The 16698-nt window shown below is 31.2% G+C and overlaps 1 protein-coding gene across 2 annotated transcripts in view; it reads left to right on the top strand.

Annotated features, from left to right (window-relative positions):
* Positions 1-16698, top strand: part of 5-HT2A (5-hydroxytryptamine receptor 2A) — a 136126-nt gene that overhangs the window by 112111 nt on the left and 7317 nt on the right. For both annotated transcript variants that reach the window (XM_075288957.1, XM_075288955.1), the window contains one exon: positions 647-1243. In XM_075288957.1, the coding sequence (XP_075145072.1) occupies positions 647-1243 (597 nt within the window). The remainder of the gene's footprint in view (positions 1-646; positions 1244-16698) is intronic.

Below are 16698 nucleotides of genomic sequence, written 5' to 3'. Positions count from 1 at the left end.
AAACCAAATCTGGGAATCGGTTTATATGGGGGCAATATATAATTAAGGACCGATTTGGACCAATTTTTGCATGGTTGTGAGAGACCATATACTAACACCATGTACCAAATTTCAACCGGATCGGATGAATTTTGCTCCTCCAAGAGGCTCCGCAAGCCAAATCTGAGCGTCGGTTTATATGGGGACTATACGTAAAAGTGGTCCGATGTGGTCCATTTGCAATACCATCCGACCTACATGAATAACAACTACTTGTGCCAAGTTTCAAGTCGATAGCTTGTTTCGTTCGGAAGTTAGCGGGATTTCAACAGACGGACCGACGGACATGCTTAGATCGACTCAGAATTTCACCACGACTCAGAATATATTACAAACGGAATGACAAAGTTAATATACCCCCCAACCTATGGTGGAGGGTATAACTATTAGGGACTTCTCTCATTCTAAAACTTCGTATTATAAACATTTTAGTAAATAGTTTTCATAGAAAATAATTTTAGAAAATTCTCAGAATCATTTTACCGTAATTTTTCCAATTTCAATTTTAAGTTTTCATTTGGTTAATTCCAGTGAATATCTTAATTCTATGGAAATCCTTTTACTTTCGGCTTCTTTGGATTAACTCTTCACATTTCTTTCATTACAGCTTGGGTGGTCGTTTCACAATACGACCACAACACTCACAGCAACAATTACAGATGCACAGTAGTTTTAGCAATAATTCTAGCTTTAGTAAATATTGTATTGGTGGCAGCAGTGGTGGTGGCGGAGGAGGAGGTGGTGGAGTTGGATGTAGTGCAGGAAGTGTTGCAGGCAGCAGTGATTCCAATCGTAATTTTAACCTTGACTATGAGAAGCAATCATCTGGCCCACATCGTTCCAATTCGGTGAATTTCTCAAATGGCAGTAACAGCAATTGCGGTGGCTCTGGTTCTTTGACACCAACAGGCAATAGTACTGCAAACACCTGTCGTACAAGCTTTCGCAGTGGAATTTTACGTCATTCATCTTCGTCATCTTTTCGCAGTAAAGCGGGTAATTTTAAAGTTATGGTAGCCACTACGGCAGGGAATGCTAGTGGTGGTGTAGGTGGCAGCAGTGTCAGTGGTAACAACAGTTTTTCCAACAATGATAAACGACGCATATCGGTCCACCATACACATCAGACATCACCATCTTCACACCAGAATACTGGAAACTATTGGCGGTCATCGCATGCTGGTAATGCGAATCTAATAGATAGGTAAGTTGTATGCTTGCAAAACAGAACATCTACCCAGCAAAAAATATTTCAGCAGTAAAATTTAGATGCGCTTTTTGGTATGCAGTAAAGTAGGCAGTGCAGCCGCACTGCATGTATCGGCGGCAATAACGTAAACGAGTAATCAAACAAATTTATGATCATTCGTTTACGTTATTGCAACCAATTCATGCAGTATAGATGTGCGAAAGGTAGTGCTGTTTTCCTTCATGGCAATAACAATATTGCTCACTTCTGAGCAATATTGTTATTGAAATGAGCAGTTATATCAGCGCTATTTGGAAGCTGCTCTTAATCGGGACATCACCCACAAAAATCAGCGCTGATTCGGTTGTTTTGTAAGCAGTTGGTACTGCCTATCTCCCTTACAATCCTGCTGAAATAGTGCTCCATTTTTTGCTGGGTACACAAACTTAGGGTATCGGCGAGTTATGTTAAGAAGGATAAGTAAATAATGATTCTAGACTTTGTGAAAAGTTGTCTTCTTTAAAAGCCCAACATCACATTTTCCATTCAATTCGTTTCGATAAGTTGGTTTGGTCACTATCAAAAAACAATTTTGGCCAGCAACAAAATTATATTATTAGATTGAGTGAAATTTTTCAAAAAAACAGAACTAAAACGATTAGTCGAGTTTGAAGATTACATAAAGCCTAATTATTATTATTATTTTTTTTTTTTGAGATTTTTTTGACAAAAGTTGATTAATCGAAATATTTTTATACTTGCACAATTTACTTGAATTCAAAGATTTTGACCTTCACAAAGAACCAAATTCAAGAATTGCACTAAATTGTGCAATTGAACTGCTTTCGTATTCTCAAAAATACAAATCTGGGAGTTTTTTATACAGATTGCATATAATTGTCATCTGATATGAAGTTCTTGCCGCATATCAGTTATCTTCATAAGTAAAATCTCATTCTAAGTCTCTTTCTCTCCACATTCTTCACATCATTCCGGCATTCTCATTCATTGAAAAAAATCCATTCTATCCATTAAAAAAAATAACAAATTTGTACAACCTCTTTTATTTTTGTCCAGCATTTTGGAAATGTTATTTTCATGTTTTGCCCTTCTCACATCTATAAAGTTTACAAAATTTCTCGGAAACACCTCGATAATTTTACCAATTAAGCAAATACTACTTGACTTTTAATTAACCCTACCAACACCTGTACTATAAAAGTTACCAATGAAATATCGTCCTGTTTGATTTCAATCACGAAAGTTTTCCAACACTTAACTGTGTTTTTAACATTTTAAACATCAAAACTTTTTCGACTATAAATTTCCATTTCAACAGCTTAAATAAGCGTCATCGTGTTACCAGTTGAAAATGAAAGGATGTTAGGTATTTCGATGTTGCGATCCAGATTTAATGGATTTTTTAAGCGAGATGAGGAAACATATTTGAGGCTAGAAACTTTACTCAATGCCGTTGTTATTATTGTTCCTTATATTCATTTTGGTATTTTGTGTTTTTTTTTTTTTTGCTGTTCTACTCGCAGCAACATTCCAATAATACATATTGCCCCCAATTTGGAAAAGTAAAAATTTGCTTGCCAGCTCCCCCAATATGTGTTACTTTTGGACTATGAAACAATGTTGGCCTATGCAACGTTACTCAGACAACACTGGCCTGCAAAAATTAAAAAAAAAATATGAGCGAAATATCCCTTCGATACCTATCGTCCTTGAGATAATACCCTGGGATAGGTATAGTGGCAGCCCGATATATCAGGCTCACTTAGACTATTCAGTCCATGGTGATACCATAGTGGTGAACTCCTTTCTTATCACTGATTCTATGTTAAGCTCAATGACAAGGGACCTCCTTTTTATAGTCGAATCCGAACGGCGTTCCACAGTGAAACCACTTAGAAAAGCTTTGAAACACACAGAAATATCACCAGCATTACTGAAGTGGGATAATCCACCGTTGAAAACCTTTGGTCGAAACTGGGTTTGAACCCACTACCCTGTGTATGTAAGGCGGGCATGCTAACCATTGCACCATGGTGGCTCCCCTAAACCCAGGAACTCTAATGCCAACTGAACTTTATTTTATTTCATGAAGATTAGTTGATTTTAGTTTAATTTTGCACAATATGAGTAAATGTTCCTTATTTGAATAATTTTTTGCTAAATTTAATGACGTGAACTAAAAATAAGAAAAAATTTGTATTCAAATATAGTGCACATTTTTACTACAAAATGAAATAGTTCATATTTTCCTAAAATGGCAGAAGTTTGCTTAAATTGAGTTCATAAGTCTCTAAAATGAAAAAATAAAATACTAATATTGTACCTGTCTTGAACTTCGTACAGCGCTAAAGACATTTTAACAATTTTTAAATCCAATTTTTTCTTTCAACATATGAAATTTTCTTAAACAACAGAAAAAAAATTATTATTTTTAAAAGGATTTCTTCAGTTTGACAAAAAATATTAACTTATTTATAACATGTTGCAATTAGAAAACTATTTTAGTTAAAATTTTCTAAAATAAACCTACATTTTCTTCCACGGTGGGTTTTCTTTTTTTTTTTGGGTGTGCCCCAAGGAATTTTTAAAGTATATTTCTTAAAAGAGAGCGAATTGTCCGAATTTTAATCCGTTCATCTGAGGATTTCGTACAGAATAGTTTTTGTCTAAAGTTCCATTATTGGCAAGCCCAAAGTGAAAAAGATTTTTGTGTATTACACCATAAATCGTTATAATGATACTGGTAACTTATCTTTTTTGTTTTTCTAAGTACTACACATTTATATAAAATTTGTATTTGCTTTAGTAATGTTTGTAGGCTACAATAGACAAAATACATTCTTATATAGGATATATGAGTGATGTTATAATAAAGAGCTGCCATTTTCAAACATTTTAAAAATGAATAATTTTTATTACAAACACACCTAATAGTTAAAAGTTGAATATCATGGAGGCCATATATCTCATTTATCGAATTTTCATATTTCTTTATGGCATATAAACTTCGAATCTAATTATTATTTACTTATCTATTAACATGCAAAAATATTACAGGCTCTTCCATATAGTCCATTATATACGTGGTATTTTTTAAATATGGTAACTCTGTTAAACACATTTCCTCTTCCTGTGTGCACATGAAAGACCCAACGAATACTGAAACACTTAGAACAGTATAAATATGTATGTCAGGAAGCTTTAGACGCCGCATTCGCATTTAGAAATGCAATTTCATTTACATTCCATAAAAAACACACACCTCCTAAATTGAATGCAAAAAAGCGGGGGAGTGAACAAACAAAAAACAACCAACGAAATTAAATTCATTTCATGAACTGGCGAATAATAATGTGGATAAAGATAACTACACTTATTTACAAATGATTATGACTCTTTAGGTTTATATAAGCTCTTTAAATGTAAAGCATATTTTTCTTTAAAAAAAGGGGGTGAAACCTGCTGCACAATAGGTGAAGTGCTAAGAATTTCATAAAATTGTCATTGCCCAGCAAAAACAGCGTCGCTAAAAAAGTAGTGAAAACATGGGGCAGAAGCGATGAATTTAACATGGGCTTGCCATAGAACGGATGTCCGCCATTTCAACAGCCGTTGCACTTAATTTGCATCGCTTCATAAGGTGTGATTCGAATTCAGTGTTTTGGGTGTGAATTAAAAAAAATTATGATATTTTGCCCAATTTGTCTACATTATATTTAGCGTTATTTTCGACAAAATTTTAATAATTTGTACCATTATATTAATTCTTACTCTGTTTTTAACCAATTTGAAACAAAAAAGTTAAAATTACCCGTTAAAAATATGAAAAAGCTAGTTACACAAAATTGAATTAAAATAACTTCCTGTGTACTTAAAATAAAGAACATCTTTGGGAGGACATTTTTGGAAGTGCTTTTAAAGTTGTGCCTTTGGAACAACTTCCATTTTGTCTGGATGTCTTTTAATTAAAATAATAGTGGTGGGATTCTTTTCTACAAAATAATTTGAAATTTTCGAGACCACTGTAAAATTGTTCAAGCATTAAAGATGCTACTAAAAGTTCATAGTTATTAGGACGCAAGACCAGCCTAAGTTGGATTTGTCATATTTACCTACAACGTGTGCACTGAAAAAAATATTGTCGTGGGGTCAAAGATTTCATGTCTTTAAAATACGAATGCAAATTCTGCTTAGCATAGAAGACGCATTTCTCTAATATAAAGTTTTTTTTCCTTGTCCAAAAGTCGATAAACTTTTCAATGAAGTCGTATTATCCTTATAATTAAGTGATTTCACTTAAAAATGGGTATCATAACATGAAAGAAAAAACGTTAGGGCTAAGGTCAACTTGACTTTAATAATTCAGAAAAATTCTTTAATTTTAATGAAATTGTCTTTAAATTTGTTGTCTTTTTGCATCTTGACTACAAAGCAAAAAATCGTTCAAATATAGGACATGTTTTTCAACACTTCATTTTAAAGACGCTTTTTACTAGAAACATAGCATAATTACTGCTGGAAGTCGAGTCTTAATTTTGAAAATAAAGTTGTCGTTAACTAGTTTTTAAAGTACTTTGATAGCATATGAAGAAAACAAGCTGAAAAAGCGAAAAATTAAAATTTGCTTCCTAGAAGCAAATACACAAAACCCAAATTTAAAAGAGAATTGTGTCTTAAAAGTATCCTTACTTGTATTCTCCGCTTCTTTGGCTCGGAATCAATACCAAAATTTTTAAAGTGAAGACAAAATCTTTGGAACCGGGCATGCTTTTTTTTCAGTGTGGGTATGGTAAACATTGTCACTAATTTGAATATGCATGACACCTCTATGTTAACATTAGACTACGTACAACATTATCATCTTTATATATAAGGATATAAATGTAGCTACACAATAAAAATCTGTATATGCACTGAAAAAAATATTTACCTGATATTAAAGATTACGCAACCTAAATATTAGGATGTGCAATTTTCAAAATATTAAGGACAAATTTCTTTAAAATAATGCAAATTTAATTAAAATAAAGTTTATAATCTTTTGCAAATTTTGGAAATTAGTAAGCAAATTTTGGAATTTTTTTTAAATTCGCATGTTTTGAACCAAGACAAATTTTCCTTAAAGTAAAGAAACACATTTTTGATTTAAAGATATCGTCCTTAAATTAACTGAAGTATTGATTAAGATAAGACTTATTTTGAGGATTTAGCATCTTCGGTTTAAAGTTTTTTGTAATTAAGAAATCGCTGTTTACTTCGAAGTATCTGTTATAATTTGAATTTTAAAACTGGCATTTGTTTGTACGTGAATAGCTTTATTAATATACTGCGAAAGGAGAATGAAAATTCGATAAATGAGTTCTGCATACTAATATTAATTTTATTGATCCTAGATTTAAAGCCGGATAGGTCGCTAAAAAATGTCTTTATTTTAAAGAAGCCGCATCTTTTTCGGAATCAATACCAAAATCCTTAAGGGAAGGTCAAAATCTTTGGATCCAAGTAAACTTTTTTGACAGTGTGGGAAGTTGATTTAGTCCAGATGAATAAAAATAACACGAATATTCCTTTAGCTATTTATCCTCTTTGATCCATCAGATAATTCATTATATTCAATGCTCCCAATACAATATCAAATTCTTCAATACTCAGTTTCCAATACTCAGTCGTGGAAAATGAGTTATTCCACTCATTGGAAACTTTAACGCGTTGTGAATGAGCGATATCCCTGTTTTATCGTTTCAAAAAAGAAAACTTGTGTTTGTGTAAATACTCACATTAATGGAAGCGACTCATCATATATTCCCATTTTTATGGTAACATATGAAAATCTAAGCATCCTACCATCTATATAGTCATACCATAACAACAATATATACAGCTAATATCAAAATAATAGCACTATATTGGGTTTTCATGCAAAACTACCAAACAAGTAGTTTAATGATTAAAAGTGCTGGCAAGAATATGCCATAATAAAGTACTTTCTTGCTATACAGCAATATTGAGAATGTATAATTGTAAATAACTACTAAGACTTCAAAAATCAGCCTGAATTGAAAAAGAAATAAATTTTGAATTAAAAAATAAGTATGATTTAATAAAAAATAATAAGTATGATTTGTTTTTTTTTTTATATTTACTAATTTCCCTTCAAGTGAAAGTCAAATTTTTTGGTGCAGCTATTATTTCCACCGCTAACGTATACCTGCGTAAATCCATCCTTCATAAGAACCAAGGGTTCTGGATTTGGTTGATGAAAACATGAATACGAGTGCATGTGAAGACAAGGGTGTTTTTAATGCACATTGTCAACGGTGTTCTGAGCCACGTTTTTATATAAAAAAAACAGATAAAACAAAATTATTCCATGGAAAGTGGGACAATGCCAAATAAGGAAAGTGCACCATGCAATCGGTAATGATGGGTATGTTCTCCATACTAGCATGTCATGCTACTAAAGTTCTTTAAATAAAGGATGATGCTATTCCACATTAAAGAGCGAGTGGATAAAATTTAAATTGTTTCAATGTGTTATAGTCCAAATAACTCCAAAAACCCACATTTTAAATTTGGTATTTATTGTCAAAGCTTCTTCAAATTGTAGATATTTTGAGGAAGCAACCCAACTTTATGATTTAATTGAAATTAGGATAAAGATCTCATTTATAGAAATTACCACTTGCTTTTTGAGATATGTTAACCAAATTTTTAGTGAGCACATACATGAATTCAAACGAACTTTAAATTAAATCTAGGATATAGCTCTCTCGAAATGCCAGTTTAAAAAATCAAATTTATAGCAAATAATTCAAAGTAAAAATTCAAAATCCTTAGAAGCTTTTTTACCTTTATTAAGTTCGAGTTTAGCCGCTAAAGTGAAAACTAAACCAGTGAGAAAAATGCATGAAATTATACATATTTGTTGCAAATTTTATTATAACTTGATGGGGAAAAGCCCACAGCAAATTTTCACAAAGTTTGTTTTCCTTAAAATGGATTATTAAAGAAAAGTAATCGTGAAAAAATGACGCTTTTAGCGGCTAAACTCGAACTTAATACCCACCTTTAATCGAAATATTAAAAAAAAAAACAAAAATATTGTTCTAGGGACGTAATTTACAAATATTTGCGTCCCAAATTTAAATGATACAAATTTTAAGGCATTGATTATAAACTATATAATTAAAATTTTTTTCTGAAGGTACACTCAAAAAAAAGTTTACTTGGATCCAAAGATTTTGACCTTCCCTTAAGGATTTTGGTATTGATTCCGAGCCAAAGATGCAGCTTCTTTAAAATAAAGAAATTTTTTTAGCGACCTATCTGGCTTTAAATCTAACACCAATAAAATTAAAATTAGGATACAAATCTCATCTATCAAATTTTCATTCTCTTTTCGCGGTTTATTAATAAAGGTACTCACGTACAAACAAATGCCAGTTTAAAAATCCAAATTATAACAGATACTTCAAATTAAAAAATGTTTTCTTAATTCCAAAAAAACTTTAAACCAATGACGCAAAATCTTCAAAATAAATCTTAGCCTATCTTTGAAGCGTTTTTATCTTAAACCTAAACAAAACTGTGTTTCTTTACTTTAAGGAAAATTAGCCTTAGTTCAAAGACATGGAACTTTAACGGAGGGACGCAAATTTCCAAATTTTGAGTCCTAAATTTAATGAAAAAAGTTTTGAAGCAAAGGTTATAAACTTTATTTTAATTAAAATTTCATTCTTTTAAAGAAATTTTGTCCTTAATATTTTGTAAATTTCGCATCCGAAAATTTAGATCGGGTAATCTTTAATATCACATAAATATTTTTTTCAGTGTATTTTTCCTTAATGTTATGTAAATTACGTGTCCTAAAATTTAGGTTGAAACAATTCTCCATATTAGGACGATATTTTTTAGTGTATATTTCGTAAATTCTTAGCTTCAAAATCTTAGTGAATTAATATTTTTACCCAAAAATATATTTTTCTTAATTATGGAAATGTCCTAAATCATCAATATAAGGACACCAGCTTCAAAAACGAATTTTTTAAGTAAACTGTCTTCTATTTAACCAAAAATATATTGTAAATTCTACAATACCAGTTCCCGCCACAAAAACTACTCACCACCTAAATTTCAATGTGCATAAAAACAATACAAATTCCAAAGACGTATTATAGAAATTTTGGGCATTGATTTGGAGCATTTTAAATTTTATGAAATTATGAACCTATATCCAAGTGTACAGCTCTGTAATTTTTAATGTTTATTTTACTTTCATTCAATTCATTTTGATCAGTAATGAATTTCAAAATATTTTTTCAGAGGACAAAAAATAAATTTTTCGCCATTAAATTTAAAAATATTAATTGTAGTATTTTAATATTTGAATTTGTGAATTTAATACAAACGTTTTTACACTCGTCGCTAGACTTTTCAAAAGAATGGCCAAAATCAAAATATTGATTACAAAAAAGGATCAATACAACCTTCATAACAATCAAATTCTATACTTGGCAATATAGTTGAGTTTCTTAAGCTTTTGACAATCTTATCAGAATATGTCGTCAATTAAACTAAATAATGCTCAAATACTGCTAAATTGAAAAAAAAACACCAAAGCACTAAATGAAAACGCCAGAAAGCAACAAGTTGGTGTTTTTTTTTTTCAAAAGGTACAAAAAGGCAATTAGGTGCTTTTTGAAAATCTGAAAATCTTAAAGCACAAAATTGGCATCACTGGGAAACTCATTGAGATTTAAATACCAAGCAAGATATATTCTCTTTTAAATTTCATAGTTTGATTGGTTTCTCATTGTTTTGTTCCTGTTCCTGATCCCTCCTTCCCTCTCTCGCTCACTCTATTTGTTTGGTTTTTATTATTTTCATGTTAAGTTTTAACTTCTCTCTTAAACGACCCTTCTTTTTAACTATGGCGAATACTATCTCAGTAAGATTTTAATTCAAGAAAGTGAGAGTTACGAATTTTTGGCGGGAAATTTGTTTGTTTGTTGCATGATATGAAGGAAGACAAGGGAATACAAGATACTCGTAAGTGGAGTACATACTCATTAGATAAAATGAAACTCGATTTACGCAAACAAATGTATGTATAATAAACAACCCTGTAGGAAATTGAGGTGACTTTAAGTTAATAAATTGTTAGTCATAACTGAGTCACAGGTGACTCAAAATCTAACTCATTTCCCATATAAAATCCTATTCAGTTTTAACACGTGTTGTCATTGGAATGAGTCAGTCCTCACTCAACCCTGCATAAGCTTCAGCTAACCAAAAGTTTGTTCAAAGTGAGTAAGCTTTAGGCTGATAATATATGAGCATACTATGAGTTAGCTCATAACTGATTAGTTTATGGTGAGCTCTTTGTGGATAATAAAATATTTTGTTTTATTATTTTTTATTCATTTTATTTTGAATTAATTAACAAATAATAACAATTCACATTTTTAAATTATTTTATATAAGTTAGTTAATCTTGTCTTGATTTTGAGTGTTGTCTTAATTTTCTCATTTAACTCAGAGGGAGTTGTACCTACTTTTGTAATGACGCACACTGAATTTAAGTGGCATTCGTCAGCGAAGTCCAAAAGGCTTAAGTGTATTTCCCAATATCTTCGTCCTCAAACAGCCACTTAATACTTTTATTCGAAGTTTCCATTTATTCCGTCACTGATAGCGATGGGTTCTAGTGGAAAAGGTAAAGTTTAATTATTAAATTGCATTTTAATTATGCATTTATATGTTACTTACCGCTATCCGTGACAAAAAATTACAAAAGTTCTCTGAAATTACAAGCTAAATTGAAACAAATATAAAAAGCCAAATCGAAATTGACAGTTATAGCGTCAATACATATTTTTTGTTTGTTTATTTGAATTGTTTCCATGACTTCACTTAAAGGTAACTCATTGCTGATCGAGAAAAAGTGAGTTTGGGAAAAATTCAACTGACCCAATACTGCATAAATATTGAGTTAGCTAAAAGTCGCCTCAAATTAGTTAGTAAAAAGTTAGTTTGATTTTGAGTGAGTTCGAGAAATTCCTACAGGGAAATTAAAATACAAAAAAGTGAACTTACTTGCCTTTATTGATTGCTTATAAGCCTATACATGTGAAGAATTAGGGAAACGGATGATATAATAATTCGAATATAAACACACTAAACACTTTTTTCTACACTTTTTAATACAAATAAATAAAGCACACAAAAGTTTGACCAAAAATTACACATTACTGCCAAATGATCGCAACTCCTAAAACCAACAGAACTATACAAGGGCGAGAATTAAACTGCTTGTGTGGTTGTTGGGTTGCAAAATAAAACCTGTTGAGCAAAAGAGAAATCCGAATACTCACCACTTTTCACTCAATCATAATGGAAACGGAAACTCAGTCAGCTTTAGTTAGCGAGTAAGAGAGGTTCGCTCCTATATTTCATAGATGATAAAGTCTGTAGTATTTGATTGGAGTGAAATAAAGGAAATGGAAAATAGATCTCGTTCAATAGGGTTCCATTCAGTTTTAAATTGGAACCAAATCAGAACAAAGACTCTCTTTCAACTAAAGAGCAGGGAAACGGAAACTCACTCAAACACGAGAAAGCACAAAAGGCGAATTAGCTCTCAGTCGTGTAGTTTGGTTGCTTCTCAGTGATGCCAGTTTAGTTATTTTATAAACAGATCTAGCTATTTTTGAAGTTGAGTTGCTAGAAAATTTCTGAAATTGTTATTGGCTAGAAATCTATTCATATTTGATTTGAATTTTGATATTTTTGCAATTGTTCTTGTTTTGATTTCAGTATTTAAAGTATGGAAACCATATTGTCGTTCTCTTTTTGAAATTACTTAAAAACTTACAGACTTTTGGATACAACAAAATGATATTAGGAATTTGGTACACAGAAAAGAAAAAAAGTAGACTGTCTTATAGCACGAATGAACTATGTCGTGCGAAAATTGAACTAAATTATACTCCACATTTCAAATTTCAAAAGGACAGGGGAAATTGATATAATAAGGCTGCAGATAAACGATAGAAGGTTAAATTTAATTCCTCTATATATACGAGGAACGGGATGAGGAATTCGAACAAATTAAGTCGTTTCATTCTGAAAATGCTATAGCCAACACCTTTTTAGTTGGCGATATGAACGTAACGATTGGTCAAATTCAGCAATAAAGAAAATTACTTAGCAGCAAACCGAATGTACAAAGAAGTATGTAAAGACAGAAAACTGGAACACGACCATGAGCTGATACAAAAAATTAATATGATTACCGATTCTAAATCTTGGTGGAAGAGAGGTTAAAGGACAATCTTACATCCGAGGCTTGGAAATCACAACCACTATGTTTAAGAATTATTTCGAAATCCTATTGAACCCACCGCAGTTTACAGCAGATATACATTATACCCCAATATGGATTGCAGATGAGGATTTGGATAGCCCAATTGGGATAGGAGAACTAGAAAACATTCTTCGGAAAACAAAATATAATAAAGACCCAGGAATCGACAGAGTTCCTTGTGAATTCTTAAAGAATGCTGGGTGCATTTTTAGAAGAAACTGTGAAAGTTTTTAATACAATATTCCAAACATCGCAGAAAGTTAAGTTGATGGAAAGCTGTATAATTTACCCAATCTACAAAAAGGGAGACCAAAATATAGTGAGCAATTACCGCGGAATATCATTTTCCAATTGTATAGCAAAAATATTTATGGGTATTATATACGAGCGGATTGCAAAATGGCTTGAAAAACACAACATTTTAAATGAGTTTCAAGTGGGGTTCAGAAGAAATTATTCCACGGTTGACAATATATCTAACCTGTCAGCGATAGTACAACTGAAACATAATGAAAATAAGAAGGTTTGTAGATTTTAAGGCAGCGTTCGATAAAGTGCCTAGAAGAAGATTACTTTACAAACTACACCTCATGGGGATATGTACAAAGCTATCAAATTTTACAGAAAAGATTTACAGCCATACCACAGCGTTTGTTTGAAATGGTGTTAACCTTTCTGAGAGCTTCGAAACATATAGTTGAGTTTCTTAAGCTTCTGACAGTCTAATCAGAATTTTTATATGAAAAGTTGTCGTCAACGCAATATTGTTCAAAATTAAAAAAAAGCACTACATGAAAACGCCAGAAAGTACCAAATTGGCATCACTGCTTGAAATATGGAAAAAGTAGAGAGCACATCTGTTTACGTAAAATTGTCTATCATCCCACACGTAACGAAGTTAATGTGGAGGAGCACACTGCTAGAAATATTTAGGTCCTTCACATTCCATACATACAAAAAAACGAAATTTTATAACAATGGAGGTTAAAGTTGTTTCTTTCCGCCTCAACAAAGTTCTTTGAAAAAACGGGATAAATAAACAAAGATGTGTTTGCATATCAATAGACAACTTTGCCAATAATTTACAACTTCGTTGATCTAAAATTTCGTTGTCGCTCTGAGAAAAAAATTATTTTCTTCTGTGTACGGAAGCCTTTTAAGAAAGGACACGAAAACGATTTTAGCAACTTAAAATATTTTTTAGAAAAACAAAAAAAGCCAACCAAAGATGAGAAAAATAAACACCACAGAAAACTAACGATAAGTGCTTACATACTTATTCCAATAGTTGCCAAGAACAAATCGAAAGTAGAAGACATAGCGAGTGTGAGACTATGGAATTCATATTGATTGGACAGCAAGTAGCATTGTTTGTTTTGATTTTTCCTGTTTCGAATATCAATCAACCTCTATCACATCCCCCTTCTTTAGGGCCTTCCAACTAATCCGAACAAATGCAATTTGAAAGGCAAGCGTTTATTTATTTTTAAGGTCTTTTTGTGAATTGGTTATTTGTTATGGAGACAGGACGTATAGACAAGTAATGTAATGAAGAATGAAATTGGCAAGAGGCTAGATTTCAATTTGTATTATGGCTTTGATGGAAGTATTCAGTGTAATTTAAATAGAAAGAAAGGCTAATCATTTACAATGGCAACATTTTAAGTTAAATCTTTTTAGAGAAAAAATCAGAAAGAAACAGCCAAGGACGATATTCTAAACGGCATATGTTGTATGGTGCTATTTAAGAGGTATTATAACCAAGTAAACACAGTGATTAGTTCTTAACACATCCATCTAAAACTAGAAATTAATAGCAAAACTATATCATCTACAGCCAAAAATTTAGAATAAGTTTTAATTTGGCTGTAAGTCGCGTAATTTGGGCTTCTCAAAGAAATACTTTTAACAAGTGTTCGCATACCGACATCCGCTATGATTCGATATATACACTAAAGTACCAACCAGATGAAGTTTAGATGTAACATTCACATATGACAATTTTACATATGTGTCACCCGGCAAATAAGTCCAAGTTTTTAGTAAGCTTTGTATGGGGTATTATATGGCACCATTCTATTTTCCCAATGTTAACGAAATGTCTCTTAACATTAAGCTAACGAAATAATTTCATAAATATAACAAAACATTTCGTTATGGTTATAATTTTTCTATGAAACGACGAGACATTTCATATTATTAATGAACACTATCATTATCCCTACACCCAAAGAAATTTGTTAGTAGGGACAGCAGAAAAGTCTGCTGAAAAAGAGACAGCAGTCATTGTTTGCTGAAATAGCAAACATTTCCTCCTATTTTTCAATTCTCGATTACACTAAAACATGTTTTATTTTGGCTAAAACAAATAAAAATGTCAACTTAGGAGCTATCCTAACATAATTAAAACAATATTTTATGAATATCTATAGTATTTGACCAAAAATCTGAATATTTATCGAATTGAGGCATAACAGCAAACAAAATGTTTGCTGATCGTATTTAGGAGCTTGTAAGTATATTGCAGTGCAAAAATACTACTTTTGGTTCTTAAATATGATTTGGGGAAAATTCATAACCTAAAAATTTTATAAATTGTTGTTCATTAGGCCCTGAAGTACAAAAATATAACAGCAGACATCGACTGCTGTTTTTAGCAGACTTTTTTCTATGAGTGTATGAATAATAATATTAAAATTTTTGAAATTTCTTTCTAATTAAACAAAACAATGTTTTACATTTAAAGAAAAGATCATTAAATAGTGAGATATTAGCTGCCTGTTAGCAGCGTTGCCAATTTAGCTCTTTTCCCGCTAGATTTGGCTTTTTTTGAAGACGTTTAGCGGGAAAAAAATGCATTTAGCTTTTAGCTTTTTTCTGGCTTTTTTTCATGACCCTTTTAGCTATTTTTGGCTTTTTTATTTTCGACATGTTCCTATTGAAATATGGATAAAACTTCGTTTTTATCTAAGTCTTGCTGCCAGAATAAGGTTTTCCGCATATTTCAAAGCTCAATTGAAGCCTTAATAATTATTCCAGCCATTATGCGGGCATTTTTGCAGCAAATACACATTGTTGTAAAGTTTTTTCCTCGTATTCATAAAAGTTATCGTAAACTTTAAATCTACTATTACCATACAAATTCCTTATATAAACTGTCAGTAAATTATTAGGAATATTAGGAATAATAGCATTTGACTCGTTTATCCTTTTTATGTTATTATATTTAATACGTATTCTAAAGTTATTATGATATTACTAAATTAAAATAGTAGATGTGAATTGCTTTGTACACTGAAAAAATATTGTCATGAGGCCAAAGATTTCATGTCTTTAAAATACGAACGCGAATTTTGGTTATAATAGCATTTGTGAATTTCTCTTATATGTTATAAACTGTTTTCCTTGTCCAAAAACCGATAAAATGGTTTTGTCCTTAGTTAAGTGATTCAACGTAAAAATGGGTATCTTTTCATGAAAGAAGCCTAGGGTCAATTCTAAAAAATTCTTAAAATTAATGAAATAGTCTTTAAATTTGTGGAGTTTTTGTATCTTGACCACAAACCAAAATAGCGTTCAAAAATAGAAGAGGTTTTTTAACATTTTATTTTAAAAACGTATACACAGAATAATTTCTACTTAAAGTCGAGTCTGAATTTGGAAATTTAAGTTGCGTTAGCACGTTTTTAAAGCACTGTGATAGCTCATGAAGAAAAAGCTGAGAAAACGAATATATTCAAATTTGACTCTGAATCAATACCAAAATCATTAGTGTACAAAATCTTTGGAACCGAACATAGAAATAATTAAGGAAATAAAGTTTTGAATGTGGTATTATTTTTTTAACATAAAAAAAAAAATGCAATAAAAAATTCGTAGTGATAGGATCAAAATAAATCTGCTATTTATTAATGGAATGGATTTACATTTACGAAAATTGGACACTAGGTTTGTATGGGAAATTTTCGAATAAAAATTATTCAGTATAAACTTGCAAGACAGTTAGAATGTGTTTTATTCTCTTGGGTAATATTAGGAGAAGTGTACACGTTCACGAATTTATCATTAATTCAGTTAAAACGAA

Source organism: Haematobia irritans, chromosome 1 (genome assembly GCF_050003625.1).
Source record: "Haematobia irritans isolate KBUSLIRL chromosome 1, ASM5000362v1, whole genome shotgun sequence".
NCBI classification, from domain to species: domain Eukaryota; kingdom Metazoa; phylum Arthropoda; class Insecta; order Diptera; family Muscidae; genus Haematobia; species Haematobia irritans.
Note: the sequence above shows the minus strand (reverse complement) of the source record. Positions and strands in the feature narration are given on the sequence as shown.